The sequence below is a fragment of the Hydra viridissima genome, unplaced genomic scaffold, assembly GCF_058129835.1.
Source record: "Hydra viridissima isolate aposymbiotic clone 2 unplaced genomic scaffold, HvirCarnegie_v1 scaffold_5, whole genome shotgun sequence".
NCBI lineage: Eukaryota > Metazoa > Cnidaria > Hydrozoa > Anthoathecata > Hydridae > Hydra > Hydra viridissima.
Window position 1 is genome coordinate 7,305,484 of NW_028324304.1, and position 15,695 is coordinate 7,321,178.

The following is a 15,695-nucleotide window of genomic DNA, read 5'->3' on the forward strand; positions in this document are numbered from 1 at the left end:
TTTCCATGTTTCACTAAATTGTCTAAAACTCTTTCTTTCTCTAGAATATTTTTTACCGAGGTATAATTATATTTAGTAACATTTATGTATTGAATACTAAGTGCAACAGTTGCGCCTTAAGTATTGCAAATTTCTGAAACAGGTTTGATAACATCTTCATGATTAAGTTTAAAATTATTTTTTCGCATTAAAGAATATTTTAGTGTAATTCCCGTCACTTGTTTTTGAAAATTATAAATTGTCCTTTCTTATTGGAAATTATAGATTTTTTAACTTGATTTATAAGAAAAGTTTTCGTTTGAAATTTGTCGTGATTTTGTTTCGTTATAGACTTTCTACATTTGGAGTCTAAAAACACTTTCTGCACGTATTTGTACCAATTTAAATTAAATAATATTTACAAACGGATATTATTTATAAAAAAAGACGCCATTTATAACTTGACATTCTCTATATAGTTCACCGAAATTACACTATATTTTGTATATAATAATAAATTAACGAAATTGCCTTTTCTTTGTCATCTGTAATTGCATTACTGAAATTCAGTATCTTCTGTAATTGCATCATTGTACATCAGTGCGCAGATTACTACTAAAAAAATAAACTATACTCTTCTAAAAAAATACAGATTAATAATGAAAATTAGAACATAAATATCTTATCGGAACAAATGATTACAAAAGTGTTTCAATAAAACTTCAAAAGGTAATTTCATTCTTAGTTCATTCGAAGTTTTTTTTTCGAAATCTCATTATGATTAAGTTTCCTTCCTTTACAATAACAACGATATTTTTTTTATTATTTTTTTAAGTAGCTAGCTACTTTAGAGTGGAATTTTATAAAATGTTTCGCAGTTTGAAAATTTTTAGAACACCATTAAAAAATAGAACAGTTAAATAAATCCCATCATCATTATAAATATAATTAATAGTAAAAAATTTTCAAAAATTTAAATTGTGAGCATATTTCTAATACTGAGTATGAATACATTTCGGATCCACCATTTATCTAATGAGATTAGCCTTAGCTCTGATTCAGTTTTCCACATAAAACCTAGCATATAAAATTGTCTTTGTTTTCGATGAGTTTTTCATGTGGTTTTGTTTCGTTTGTTAATATGCGTGATTCTTTAAATTTAGATTGATTTTATCATTTCTTATTTAAAGTCAGCTAAGAAATTATTTCGAATATCGCTGTAGGATATTACAAACTCATTTCGTGTAGCCCTTATCTGCAACTTGAAACGCTCAAAATATATATGCAATTTAAGGACGAGTCGCTTTAAAATTTTATTTATATTGTGTGACGTTAATCTCCAATTTCAATTGCTCAAAAGTGTATATGCTTTTGAAGACAACACCGTGTAAAAATTTACAAAATTCGTGTAGACCTTATATTTTTAAGTACTCGAAAGTATATATATGCAGTTTAAGGCGACAAGCTGTAAAATATTGTTAGTTCCGTGTAGATCTAATCTCCAATTTTAAACATTTTTTTTATTGTATTATATTCGGATTGTATATCTTTATTTCATTAGTAATTATAATGTATAATATATGGTATATTTACTTACATCTAATTTAATCCATAAAATATGCTTGTTTATATATATAGTATATTTATTATATATTTCTATATTAGATTTTTCATTGAGTTTTCCTTATATTTATTTATCATTTATTATATTTGTATTTATTATACTTTATTTATTATACATTATTTAGGGTGGCCATCTGCGAGTATTGTGAGGTGGGGCTTTTTATAATTTACTTATGGGTATATTTTAGGGAATGGGGATGGGGTTTTGGTATTTCGCATAGGTTAGGAGGTTCGGGTTAAAAATGTGTGGGGATATGGGGAAGCCTCTTGGTTCTGTGTAGCACTCTGACTTATTCTTGTTAACACGCGTACTTTTCTTTACGTGCAAACTTTTATTTTAACTCTAATAATAACAGTCCTTTTTCTTTAATATACCGTAATCGTTATTGAAATCTCTACACTTGAAAATTATATAAATACTTATTCTTCTAAACTCCTTTTATAAAATCAAACCTCCGGTCTACTTATATTCCGAAGAACCTAAAACTTTGTACCAACTCTTCTCTTCGTAATTCTTGAAGTTGAGTCTTGTATCCCCTCCTTACGTATCTCTTAACTAACTCCTGACTGACCACTGACTGACTCTCATTTACCGACTAAACCCAACTAATTCTTCTCTGATTCCTACTCCAACTCATTCTTCTGTTTTGTATCTCCCTTTTTGTATTGGTTCCAATGCTTCGGGCGTTGGCGTCTTTTCATTTTTTATTCGTTATTGTGTAAATTATTAATTAATGGCTTTAGGTGGTTTTATTTTTATTAACGACATCTTGTTTTACTTAGAATTAGCTTCCTCACAGTATTTAGCCAGGACAGTCTCGTATTTTTACAAAATGTCCCGTGTCCTTTATTTGACCACATTTGTCCCGTATTTTTAAATTAATTAGTACAAATTTCACTTTTGAATTTTTAATGAAAATTTTAACGTTTTTTTTTAAAATCAATTTGCAAATAATGATGTTGTCAAACATTTCTATTTGAAAAACTAAATTTGTCATTTTATTAAATCAAAATATTGTTTTATAAATTAAACTTCTTTTGTCTCACTAAAATAATGTTTTCATCAAATAAATTAGTCAAGGAACAGTTTTGATGTTGTATCAAAGTAGCAAATGTAAAAATCGACTTGATATTAGACAGTTGATTCATTGACAACAATTAATTACAAATCTAAATTAAAATGCTTACATTTTCATAATCTAATTAAGGGAAATGTTTCCTTCCTTAATAATGTTATTTCAAAAGAAAAATATATAAAGTAAAAGTAAATTTATTTTTAAAACTTAATATATTTGAAAAAATATCTCACAGTTATTATTGAATTTCTCAGCCATTAAATTAAATTTTAAATTAGACAAAAAAAAATTTTTTTTGCAGCACAATAACGTTGTACTTGAGATTGCATTCTCAATTTTTTTTACTTAAACGCACTTTTGTCATTCATTAAGAAATAAATTATATCTGAAAATGTTGAGGAACTTTTTAAAAATAACTACAAAATTTAAAATATTTTGAAAAACAAATTAAAAACTACTTTTTGCTTCAATATATTTACAATAAAATTTTTTTAGCTAATGTCCCGTATTTTTAGCAAAAATCCCGTATTTTTTGCCAATTTTCCCGTTTTTTTTTGAAAAAAATCGAAGGCCACCCTAACTTTATATATTGTTTATTGTATTTTATTTATACTTTATCTTTTATTTCTTTCGAATAATTACTTGAAAATATATAAGTTGTTCAATTGATTTCGTGTAGACCTAATCTGCAATATTAGATACTCGAAAGTATATATGCAGTTTAAGGCGACACGCTGTAAAATGTATAAAATTCGTGTAGACCTTATCTCCATTTTTAAGTACTCGAAAGTATGTATGCAGTTTAAGGCGACAAGCTGTAAATAATTTGTTAGTTCCGTGTAGACCTAATCTTCAATTTTAAACTTTTTTTTTAAAATTGTTTTATGTTCGTAATATACATTTTTATTTGATTTGTGTCTATAATATATAGCATATAGTATAATTATTTGCATCTAATTTAATTCACAAAATAATTTGTTTTTATATGGCATATTTATTATATATTTCTATATTATATTATTTTTCTTTGAGTTTTCATCATATTTTTTTATCATTTACTATATTTATCATTTGTTATATGTATTCATTATACTTTATTTATTATACTTTATTTATTGTTTATTGTATTTTATTTATACTTTTTCTTTTATTTCTTTCAAATAATTACTTGAAAGTATGTAAGTTGTTCAAATGATTTCGTGTAGACCTAATCTGCAATATTAGATACTCGAAAGTATATATGCAGTTTAAGGCGACACGCTGTAAAATATTGTTAGTTCCGTGTAGACCTAATCTCCAATTTTTAACATTTTTTTTTTAATTGTTTTATATTCGTAATATATATATTTATTTGATTTGTATTGATGATATACATCATGTATTCATTATGATTTGCATACATATATCGTATTTTATAAATTTATACTTCTTACCATTTTGCATATTGTGCATATATTTTTACATAGTATATTCAATATATTTATTCTATATTTATTATTTATTCCTATTGTAATTTATCTATTATTCATCATGTTTTATTTATATATATTACTTTTCATTCATCAAAAATTTCGACTATCTAATCGAATGTATATTAGTAGCCTAATCTCAAATTTGAAGTATTCGAAATTATATGCAGTTTAAGGCGACATCATTGCAAAATAATATCGATATCGCAGCATTATATTCTTATTGAAGTACAATAGAACAAATATGTAGCATTGGATGAAGTTATTGCATTATTTTGTTGAGAAATAACAGGTTGGTGTTAAGTTAAACACAGTTTTTAAGTATACAAGGAAGTGTCCATTGCAAGCATCATTTCTTGTTAAGCGCGGTAAAAATGTAAAGAAACTATGATGATGTGGATAGATTTATATAGAAACCTTGATAGTTATTGAATTGGTATAACTAATATTGTTTACATTGATATAGCATAATATTGTTTAAAAAAACTAATTTAAAAAAGATTTTCATTACTTAAAAATCTACGCATTACTTTTAAATTATGAAATGACGTAACTTTGATTCCGTGCCAAATTGAATTTTTTTTGGCGTAAGAAAATGTATATCTTGTTTATTTCGATACACACTCGTTTTCAAGACAAAACAAAATATTTTTTAAATAAGTATTCTAAAAGTCTTTATTAAACAGTTTTTACTTTTTTGATATAGACTTAAATAACATAAATAATTGTTATAAATATTCGTGTAGGCCTAATCTTCACTTTTAAGGATTTGTACGATATACATGCTTAATAATAAAACGCTGGTTTTTAGCGAAATTTTAAATAAAAAACAAAAATATTAAATGGAAACTCTATAAATGATCAAAGAAAACCACGCAGATTGTGAAAAAAGTATCAGCTAAAAAAAATTAGTCAGAAAAATTATGCTTGAATTAAGGTCTACACGAAATATGTCGCCCTTAGTTATATGTAGACCTAATATAGCAAACTTTCACATTTCGTGTAGACGTAAACTGCTCTTATATATATATATATATATATATATATATATATATATATATATATATATATATATATATATATATATATATATATATCAAACTTTGGATACAGGATGCAAATTAATAAAACATAATAAATATAAAATATTTAATCAAAAGAAATTTGAATTTTAAAACCTTTCAATTAATGTTCTATTTCATGCAATAAAGGAAAGCATGCAAGACCTCCCTTCCAAGGTAGAACAACAACCTTTCGGCAAAGACTTTCCATTTTTAACTCAACAAACTTAACTCCAATTTCATCAATACTTGGTATGAAGAAAATTTGAAAGGTTTTAGACTGAATAGGTTGTGTATATAAATCATTTTGCAAATCAAGTCTAAATATTCTACATTTAAAAAATCCAGATGATAATTTCTCATCAACAAAACAAAATTGATTTTCTCCTATGTAAAAACATGAATTATTCAGCTTCACTGAAACTTTTAGTTTTCGAGATTTTGTATTTAACAAAGATTGTATACTTTGATATTGCTTGGCTATTTGCACAACAGGACTCTTTGAGTTTTTTACTGCTTTCTTTAATGTCTGCATATAATTTTCAAAGGGAAAACAAGATATGTCATTTAGTGAACAATCAAATTTAACAACATCATCACAAATATGAAGTAAACAGTGAACATTGTAAACACAGAATGAATTTGTATATAAATGTTTTGAGTTGATAACAAAATAATTAATGTGTTCTCTAGCAAAAGCAAGATAATGTTTCCTAAATTCACTGTCTTCATTTAAGAGAATAACCATTGCAACATGCAATGTTAGAAAATGATTATAAATTTCTTTACTAACAGCACCCTTTAAAACTAAGGGACCAGTGTATAAGATAAATTGTCTGAACTCTGTTGCTTTCCACTGATCTAACTCTAAAAGGGAACGTGGTTGTCGAGCGAATTCAGATGGCATCATACCACGTAAGCTTAATAGATTATCAGATATTTTTTTTCTTTGGCCATTTGAAAGTCTACAATGTTTTGGACCAGACTTTAAAAAAGTAAGTATACGTCTTACTACACCAAGACAAACCATGTGCATGTAATCCAAAATAAAACCAGAAACACAAGATATTTTAAGTTGAGTTAAAGGAGTAAGAGATTTCTGATGATCAGTGTACAAAAAGGAATTAAACTCTTCAGTTAATCTTGGAGTTGATTGGTTGTTATCAATATAAACCACTCTATGCTCTTCATAAAATCTCTTAACTTGGCATCGTTCATAGGAGTAATATCCTGTATGACTTTGTATACATTTAAGAAAAGAGCGAGAAGGTGCATCACATATGAATGCTTTAAGTGTAACATCAATTTTTTTATCATTATAGTATAAACCTTCACCACTTAACAATAAAGATTCTTTGAAAAAATCATTAAGAAAACCATCCAAGCAGTCTGGCTTATCATCACCACAGAAAAGTGCAATGATAAAAATATAGTTCTCTATAAGACCAAGTACTGGCCATAATTGAAGATTAGAAGATTTGAAAAGAGGTAGCCCATCAACATTAATAGTAATAGATAACCCAGTACATTGAGAATCATTTTTTAAATTCAAAAAATTATTTATGCCATCAGCAATAGTAAAGTAAGCATAAGTTCCACCACACTTCCTATCTACTGTAACAACTTCAGAGGGTTTTAAAAGCACTCTTGCATCTTTTGGTAACCCGACAAGAAAATTTAACGTGGGCCATATATGGCAATTGCATTTTAACCATATATTTCCCACTCTCCTTTATGGGATGGCGCTGATGCGTCCCATATGTGGCTTTAATATTTATAGCAATAAAACCACACTAAATAAGAACAAATGCCACTCTTAATTTGTGCGCAAAAGTTCAAATGGCCCACGCGTGGGAAGCATTTGCTAGCCATATCATTACCACACTTCTTAATGGGATGGCTTTAGTGCGGGCCATATGTGGGTTTAATGCTTATAGCACTAAAACCACACTAAATAAGAACGAAAGCCACACTTCATCTGTGCGCAAAGGTTCATCTGGCCCACGTGTGGGAAGTATATATTAGCCATATATTTACCACTACTCATTATGGGATGGCGTTGGAGTGGCTCACGTGTGGCAATAGTACTTATATCGCTCAAAACCACTTTCAGAACGAAAGTACACTAACTTTTGACATGAAATCTGATATATATATATATATATATATATATATATATATATATATATATATATATATATATATATATATATATATATATATATATATATATATATATATGTATATGAAAAATAATATGCTTCTTGCTTTTTGTTATAAATTTATTTACAAACATTTTATTTATTTACAATAACTTTTCATTAAATTTATTTATTCATTCTTCTCTCGATGCATACGTCTACCACCACGATCTGCTGAGTTATGCAGTGAAGCGGTGATGGCTTCATTGACATCTTTGTCTGTAGCATTTTTGCAATGCCTTCGAACAGCAACTAAAATCAGTTTATTATTATTTATTATTTCGATTATACAAAAAATTAATTAATTTATTAAGGGTTAATGTCAACTTTATCAATAAGTACTTGTACTTGACAAACGGTTAACTCTAACGGAATAGCTACTTTGCTTACTTGCAATAAACTTTACAACAGCCTCAATTGAATATTTGTTTGAGCGTTTCCCAGTACGACAACAACTCATCTGTAACTCATCAGTCATGAAAACATTCAAAATGTTTCGTACCGTATCAGATATATACTTTCCACCTGCTGTTGCTAGCCAGTTAATCTACATTCAGAAAAAGAAAGTAAACAACTTAAAAGTACACAAAGGTGTATAAACCCATGCATAAATATATATAAGTGATTACTAAAAAATAAAATTTATATATGAATTCAAATTATATAAAAAATTGTATTATCTAAAAAAAGGTTAAATATTCGAATTTTTAACTTTTCAATGGATGCAACCGGAGTTTTTATTAAAAAGTTTTTCAATAATATTTAAGTACAACTTGCAAAAAGTGAGGCCATTTCTTCATCCTGGCATTGCAACAAAACAGCATCTAACTCTTCTATGCTGCTTGATTTCGTAAATAAACTTTCTTCAGTATGACCAATTGGCATACGCTCTATCAAATGTTTAATCTCTTTTGTCACAGACGTTACAGATTTTACTAAATCTAATCAAATCGAACTGTTATAAGTATTTAAAAGATAGACAAATTAATATATGTACTTTAAAAGATTTTTCACCTTTAAGTAAATTTTCAATGGAGGACAATCGGTAATCAATTGACTGTGTGATTGGTGTAAGGATGTCAGTGGAATTTTTGGTGTATGGCATTGGCAAGAACTCCTGATATAATTTTTAAAAAAAATTCTACTTTAATTACATTTATGCATATTTAAATTTAATGATCTTCAATTATAATTATTCTACTTAACAGCAAACTTATAATTACTAAAATAAAATTTACAAAAATCTTACTGAAGGTAAATTTATTTCATCAGGATCATTTAGTAATGACACAAAGCTTTGACTAGATTTTCCTTGGTGTCCTAGGTTTTCCTTGGTCTCTCGAAAAACATTCTAATCATATATCAAAATTAAATGTCTAATAATAACATTAACAAATTTTAACTTATAGTATTGCTATCAAGCAACATGTTTAATACTTACAGCATGATGTGGTATTGGCAGTAATGGTTGGCTACCTGGTGTTGATGTCTAAAATATTTTATGCTAATTTTTAAAATCTAGTAAAACTTTATCTAATTTAAGAAAATAAAAATTTGCTGATTGTAATCAACAAGAGTAAGCCATGTTTAAATAAATATTTTCGTTTCCACATTTAAAATAATTATTTAACATTTTTTTCATTAACGTAAGCAAGTTAATGAAAAAAACTTGTTTTTAATAAAGTCACTTTATAAGCTTACAGAAATGACAGCCTGCTGAAGAGATGTAGGCATGTTGAAATCAGAATCATCTTCACTAGACATATTGCCATGAATTTGAGAAGCAAATAATGAAGGGGATAATCGTTTTGATGTTGTCTTCCTACGACATGAATTACCTTCATATTCTGAAGCAAGATCACTTGTTTCTTCAGATATTTTTAACTTTTCTAATGCTCTTTCCTCACAGTCTGTAACAAAGTAGTCAAAGTAGTACAAAGTAACAAAAATGTGAGTTGATTGTGCATTAAAGTAATATTAATAAACCAGGTATAACTTAAACGCACACACACACACAAACACACATATGTGTGTTTTTACCTGCAGTAGATAAAATTCGTATTTTGTATCTTTCCCAATCTTTATTGGGAATCTGTCTCTTCCGGCGCATTCCTTTTAATGAAGTCATGCTACATTTTGGCCACATACACTCGCTGTTTCCATTAAGCCATTCCTTTGGAACATACTGCACAGTATTGTCGTTAAGGAAATGAACAATATAAAACATATCTTTACACTGTAAAAAATATAAATAATATAAACTATTTGTGCATATTATAAAAAACTCTAGGAATTAGGAAAGATAATTTCAGTAAATATCGTTTTGGGCTGGCACAATATTTACAGGGTATTTGCCACCCTGATGACACTATGTTTACAATAGAATTACCATAATTCAATAAAAAAAATTTTGCATAAGTAATAGTAGTAAAATAACTATATAAATTCCCAATACTTGCTAGGACTATAGCAATATAAATTAACAATATCAAGTAAATAAAAAATAGGTAAAACAACTCATACTTTTCTATATATAATTATTTCATAAAAAATATCTTTATTACATAGATATAAAATTCATAAGAATGCCTATAAAAAAATAACACTAAAAAACTCATAAAAAAATTAAACATCTTTTACGCAACTGATATAAATTGGTTATACAACTAATTATGTAACAAACTGTTTTTTAAAATTAAATACAAAATTTAAAAACTAGATAAAAGTCATTTTTCAAGATTTAAATTGAAGACTATAAGTGCTAAAAGTACAAATGTCTTCAATTGTTAAACAGTTCAAAATTTGATGCTGTTCAAAAACTAATAGTTTATATAAATAATTCTGGTATTTTGATCAATAACTAAACAATTTATTAGAAGCAAATGGAATAATGTAAAATATACTATTCTCACAAGGAATACACACACATTTGTTAATTATTGAAACATTGCATACATTACTATTTGAGTGTTTATACAAACCTATATGCATAAATGAAGAAGGATATGGATGGGAATACACGTCTTCATTTAAAGTCCTTACATTTCCATTACACACAACATCGGTAACAAACGAAGTAACACATACTATTCCAGAAGAGGTGAGATATATATTGTCTGGTGAATGTGTAGATAAGTAAAATAAGTTATTGCAAGATGGCGATAATGTTTTGAAAATTGAACTTCTAATTACATTATTGATGCACTGTTTGAGGCAATTGGTGTTGGAATTAATGGTCTTTTTAATATGCCTTAATTTATTCTCAAAAGGAAATGATGACCAAAAGTCAAGTGGACCAAGGTTTTTTACAAACTCATCTAAATGTAAAAGACAATGAATGTTATACACTAAATTACCTTTACCATAATGATCTGCAAACGTAGTAACAAATTTCTTCAAACACCAGGAAATGTTATCCATAATTGGTAAAAAATCTGATCCAAGCATATTGAATGCTGCAAAATGGAGAAGCATAGTATGAGCATAAACACTGGGATGCAGAAAAGATCTCATGACTAATGGTGCCAAATAAATAAAAAAAGTTCTAAATTCAGTTGCTTTCCATCGGTCCATCTCAACCAATGGTCTCACTTTTCTGTGTTTAAATTCTTTAGGCATGTGTTTCCCATTTTCAACGATCTTATTTGATAAAGCAACTCGATTAGACGGTGGTATGCGAAATGAACCTTTGTACACACATTTTGAAGAAACCCATAAAAACAAAAGTTTTCTGAACACACCATCACATAACAGATGCATGTACTCAGCTGGCACACAAGTAACAGGAGGTACAATACTACCAATTGCCGTCATTTCCTTTTGGTGATCTTTTTCTTGAAAATTCAAAAACTGTTGATCAGTTCGAGCAGGAGCATCATGATTATCAAAAACAACCTTTCCATTAATATAGCTACCAGTTTGTCTGCAATACTCACACCCATTGTAACCATTAAAATACTTTATACCCTTTATAAATGCTCTTGCCGGAGCATCACTTACAATACAAAAAGCTCTAATAAGATACCTCTGTCCTGAAACTACAATTGGGTATTTTAAATTGTTCAAGTTTTCTACAATCCCTGAAAAATATTTATTCAGGTCATTCGGTTTATTTGTGCCAAAATAAAGAGATACAATGAAAGGCTCAAGGCAAGTACTTTCATTAACTTTTGCTAAAATAGGCCAAAATGATTTAGAGCAGGATTTGAATAAAGGCATCCCATCGATATTAAATGTTAACGTGATAAGTGTAGAATGAAAATGAGTAGCTTCAGCGCAAAGTAAATTATATCGATCTGAACTTATCCTAAAGCTTTGCAAAACAGATTCTATATACCTAATAAGTTCAGTTTCTAGACCAAATTGAACAAATTCTCCACTACCCATCTTTGAGATATTCAAATGGGTTGAAGAACATTTTAAAAGTGTTTTACATGATTTAGGTAACTCCGGATGTTTTGTTATAAGAATTTTTAACAAATCATCCAATGCTTTATTTTCAACATTGTATTGAATTGCCCAAACACGAATTTCCTCTAAAAGTGACTTATTTTTAATTTCTTCTGAGCTTGTATCTATGATACTTTCAAAAGAACAATAACTACCAAGGTTAATGCTATTATTGCTACTTGCTTCTAACGAAGAACTCTTGGGCTCTTCTTAATCGTAACTAACAACAACCTCATGAATTGCAGCATCTTCCTGAGCTTTTTTGTAAAAAGTATCAACTTCTTCATTAATGACAAGCCTTTTTTTCTCCTTTGACAGCCCACTCCATTTTTTATCCTTTAAGAAATAATATGATACAGAAGTAATTAAAAATAAATTGTATTTTAAATGTATTTTATACTAAAAAAATGTAAATAAATATGAGTATATACAATGTATATATATATGCAATGTATATATATATATATATATATATATATATATATATATATATATATATATATATATATATATATATATAATAAATATATATATATATATGTTTATATATATATATAAATATATATATGTTTAAAAGTCTATATTTATATATTAAATTAATAGTTGATACCTATTAAATATAAATAATAATTTAAATATATATTTATATAAAAAGTATGTATATATAATATATATATATATATATATATATATATATATATATATATATATATATATATATAATATATGTAGAAATAATATCAATAGATACAAAGTACGCTTACATTGTTAGCCATTTTATTTAATTCTTTTATTACTATTCCCGCTTCTTTTATGCGATTGTGTAAGATGATTTTTTTTTTCTAGAAATTAAACTGAGATATTTGGAAAAATTATTTTACTTAGTAATATTTTCCTCACTTCTTTTATGCAATGTGCATAAGGCTGATTTTTTTATTTCTTGAAATAAACTAGGATATTTTTAATAATTTATATTGGATAACAAGCCACAAAAATTGTCATTAAAATACCGCTAAAAGTTATATTGGGTATATATACCCAATATAACTTTTAACAATAATATATTATTAATATACCCAATAACAATAATATATTACCCTTTAACAATAATATAATACCCTTTTACCCCCTTAACAATAATATAATACCCTTTTAACAATAATATATTATTAATATACCCAATATAAATTTTAGCGGTTTTGTAATGCAAATTAGAGTGTTGAAAATCTATTTAACAAATCAAATTTGCATTACAAAACCACCTGAACATATATATATATATATATATATTAGAACCGTCCTGAGGCAGCCGCTCCAGGCCTCGCGCTTAGCAAGGTCTCCTAAGCACGGCCGTACCGAACGACAAAGACGTGGGGGGGGGGGGGGGGGGAAATGGAAAAAGCGAAATTTACCGACAAGATCTTTTTTTTTTTTTTTTTTTTTAGAAGCTAAATTTCAGTTTTAACCGACAGAAGCCATAATTCGTTAAATAAGGGGGCCAATCAGAGTTGCTGTCCCAGGCGGCGTGTCGGCTCTTGGCGGCCCTGCCTATAATAAATTGAAGAATAAACTTTATTGTTATTATTATAGATTATTTTATAAAACACTCAGTTCCTTTATAAACCTACAAGAAAATAACAATTTTGTGTTTTGCATCTACACACTACCTTTTTAGACAGTAAGAGCGCCTTAAATAACGACTTTCAAGAAGGCCTCGCAAAAATGTTTTTCTCAAGGCCTCGCGTTTTCTAAGGACGGCTCTGATATATATATATATATATATATATATATATATATATATATATATATATATATATATATATATATATACACATTTATTTAAGTTGTTGATACCGTATAAACTAAAAAAACACAAATTTGCATTACAAAACCACTTAAACATGTTAACAAAAAAATATATATATTAAATTGATAAGCGTCTGACGTAATAAAATAATATTGCGCTTTTCACAATGGAATGAAGTAATTTATTTTAAAGTTTAAAGCGTGGTATGATGTGGCAAGATAATGAATGGCCCATATCATAACCACATCTATTTTAGCATGTGTTTATTTAAAGAGTATACCGCATTAAGTGGGATAATTATGTGGACCGCATTATGTGTTTCACACGTGGGCCACACTCATCATCAGTTTATATATCGATAAACATCTAGAATATAGTTTCACGCTTTAAATCCACTTATAAGCACTATGGCCACATGTGGCCCACATATACCTTTCTTGTCGGGAACTCTGAATGACCATGTTTTTTAAGAATACTCAAAAGCTCGTTTAATTGGTTTTGAGAAATTTTGCTTTTCGAAGACCACATTGCTAAATCTTCTGATAATGTTTCTGTTGTCAAAAGTGGTGCTGCATTACGACATTCAAAATTCTCATAATTACAACTCGAAGACTTATTGTTTTCTTCTTTAAAAACATTATTTAGGGCCTTACAAGGATTTTCAGGCTCAGCCTGAGAAACATTAAATTCAGTATTCAAATTCGATGTACTATCATTAATATCTTCATCTTCAAATGTCATTATAAAATTCAACATACTTTTATTCAAGCGACGACGCTTCATTCTATTTTCAGTTTCCATAATGATTACTATGTAAAACCTTTTGCAAGAATAATGATTTAGAGAATTAATATTGGTCGAGATAAAACTTTTTATGAAAAATTTAACATCTTTAAAAGACACGAAATTTATTGGCGCCGAAAGTCCTTTTAAAAACGTCTTTAAGACGACTAAAAGATGTCTTTTGTTTGCTGAAATTATTCGAAAAATGAAGATGTCTTTAAAACGTCTTCAAGACATCTTACGAAGACCCGCAATTTTTTACGACGACTCACTCTTTTAAAAGACGTCTTGAAGACATCTTCAAGATGTTATTCGAAGACAAGACCATTTTAAGACCTGAATAAGACGGTCTTAAGACGTCTTATGTTTGCTGGGTAAAATTTCAAGTTAAAATAAAAACGAATAGCGAGCTGTGCAAATACAGAATTGAATTTTTCTAATATTGAATTAATCAGAATCAATTTGACTGTCTAAAAACGTATACTTTTATTAACCCTTCAAATAACAAAAAATAACAATAAAGTAAGTTAAAGTAACTAAAAAGCAACTCAACTCTTTCCAATTGCTACAAAAAAAAAAAAAACCTGCTTAAAACAATTTAAAAAAGATTGAAGACAAAATTGAACAAAAAAGAAATTGCACAGTACTAAAATTGTCAGTACTAATAAAAAAAAGCCTAGTTTACCAGTCATTTAGTTGTAACTTCTTCCAAAAGAAAAAGGAAACAGGCTATAAAAGTTATAAAAATAAAAACAATCAACAACAAACAAACTTTAAATTTTTATTGTAAAATTGAACAATGAACAAAATCAATTCTTAAAAATTTGACTAGTGCTTATTTTTTAAATTGTATATAATATCTAAATATAAAGACTTTAACTAGCTCAGTAAATAAGTTTAAATAAAATAATATAGTAAAAATAGGTGAACTACGGTTTGAAAGTAACTAAAAAGTCATTACGTTAATTTTGCTTTAAGAAAACGGTTATTCACCGTGACACTCGAGTTAACGCTAGGTCTTATTCAAGGTGTTAGCCAGGAATATATTTATACCGTAATTTTGCCAAATATTGGAAATTTATGATGAAATCGTTCTATAAGTACCAAAAAAAAAAAGGTCATTGAATTTTGGTATATTTAAACAGAATGGGAATTCTTAGGTATACTCTTTGCCATTTTTTCCACTGCTGGTCGTTGGGCTAGCTAAAATCCTGCATAATTAGAGAATTTTTTTTTCTCTAAAAGTA

General features: G+C 27.6%; 4 protein-coding genes across 6 annotated transcripts; all 4 read right to left on the reverse strand.

Annotated features, from left to right (window-relative positions):
• Positions 1–5,282: 5,282 nt before the first annotated feature.
• On the reverse strand, positions 5,283–6,287 carry LOC149888328 (uncharacterized). The gene has a single exon (XM_090087642.1). It carries the CDS (start codon positions 6,242–6,244, stop codon positions 5,333–5,335), a length of 912 nt encoding a protein of 303 aa, XP_089943768.1. The 5' UTR covers positions 6,245–6,287; the 3' UTR covers positions 5,283–5,332.
• A 58-nt stretch (positions 6,288–6,345) lies between these two features.
• On the reverse strand, positions 6,346–14,647 carry LOC149888329 (uncharacterized). Its single transcript, XM_090089059.1, has 3 exons — positions 14,114–14,647; positions 6,538–6,872; positions 6,346–6,446 (listed from the first exon to the last, which is right to left on the reverse strand). The coding sequence occupies exons 1-3, from the start codon at positions 14,464–14,466 to the stop codon at positions 6,346–6,348; spliced, it is 789 nt and encodes a 262-aa protein (XP_089945185.1). The 5' UTR covers positions 14,467–14,647.
• LOC149888330 (uncharacterized) lies at positions 7,470–9,636 on the reverse strand. 3 transcript variants are annotated; one of them, XM_090088453.1, is made up of 8 exons: positions 9,450–9,636; positions 9,111–9,319; positions 8,851–8,898; positions 8,659–8,760; positions 8,424–8,526; positions 8,187–8,350; positions 7,800–7,956; positions 7,470–7,661 (listed from the first exon to the last, which is right to left on the reverse strand). In XM_090088453.1, the coding sequence occupies exons 1-8, from the start codon at positions 9,634–9,636 to the stop codon at positions 7,540–7,542; spliced, it is 1,092 nt and encodes a 363-aa protein (XP_089944579.1). In that variant the 3' UTR covers positions 7,470–7,539. The 3 variants fall into 3 exon arrangements, with proteins under 3 accessions (XP_089944579.1, XP_089944581.1, XP_089944580.1); XM_090088454.1 differs by lacking the exon at positions 7,470–7,661 and having other exon boundaries at positions 7,819–7,956; positions 8,183–8,350; XM_090088455.1 differs by lacking the exons at positions 8,187–8,350; positions 8,424–8,526; positions 8,659–8,760.
• Positions 10,220–12,971, reverse strand: LOC149888331 (uncharacterized). Its single transcript, XM_090088452.1, has 2 exons — positions 12,623–12,971; positions 10,220–12,194 (listed from the first exon to the last, which is right to left on the reverse strand). Exon 2 carries the CDS (start codon positions 11,793–11,795, stop codon positions 10,263–10,265), a length of 1,533 nt encoding a protein of 510 aa, XP_089944578.1. The 5' UTR covers positions 11,796–12,194; positions 12,623–12,971; the 3' UTR covers positions 10,220–10,262.
• Positions 14,648–15,695: the final 1,048 nt, after the last annotated feature.

What these genes read in the sequence shown, in the direction of transcription:
- LOC149888329 (XM_090089059.1), bottom strand. Translation starts at nt 14,466, where the DNA reads ATGGAAACTGAAAATAGAATGAAGCGTCGTCGCTTGAATAAAAGTATG. An exon ending in AAAAAACATGGTCATTCAGA is followed by an intron (nt 6,873 to 14,113) that starts GTTCCCGACAAG and finishes TTTTCTTGTCGG; the next exon opens with GTTACCAAAAGATGCAAGAG. An exon ending in TTTATTGTTAAGTGGTGAAG is followed by an intron (nt 6,447 to 6,537) that starts GTTTATACTATA and finishes ATGTATACAAAG; the next exon opens with TCATACAGGATATTACTCCT.
- LOC149888330 (XM_090088453.1), bottom strand. Translation starts at nt 9,636, where the DNA reads ATGTTTTATATTGTTCATTTCCTTAACGACAATACTGTGCAGTATGTT. An exon ending in ATGAAATAAATTTACCTTCA is followed by an intron (nt 8,527 to 8,658) that starts GTAAGATTTTTG and finishes AAATTATATCAG; the next exon opens with GAGTTCTTGCCAATGCCATA. An exon ending in AAGAAATGGCCTCACTTTTT is followed by an intron (nt 7,957 to 8,186) that starts GCAAGTTGTACT and finishes TTCTGAATGTAG; the next exon opens with ATTAACTGGCTAGCAACAGC.
- LOC149888328 (XM_090087642.1), bottom strand. Translation starts at nt 6,244, where the DNA reads ATGCACATGGTTTGTCTTGGTGTAGTAAGACGTATACTTACTTTTTTA.
- LOC149888331 (XM_090088452.1), bottom strand. Translation starts at nt 11,795, where the DNA reads ATGGGTAGTGGAGAATTTGTTCAATTTGGTCTAGAAACTGAACTTATT.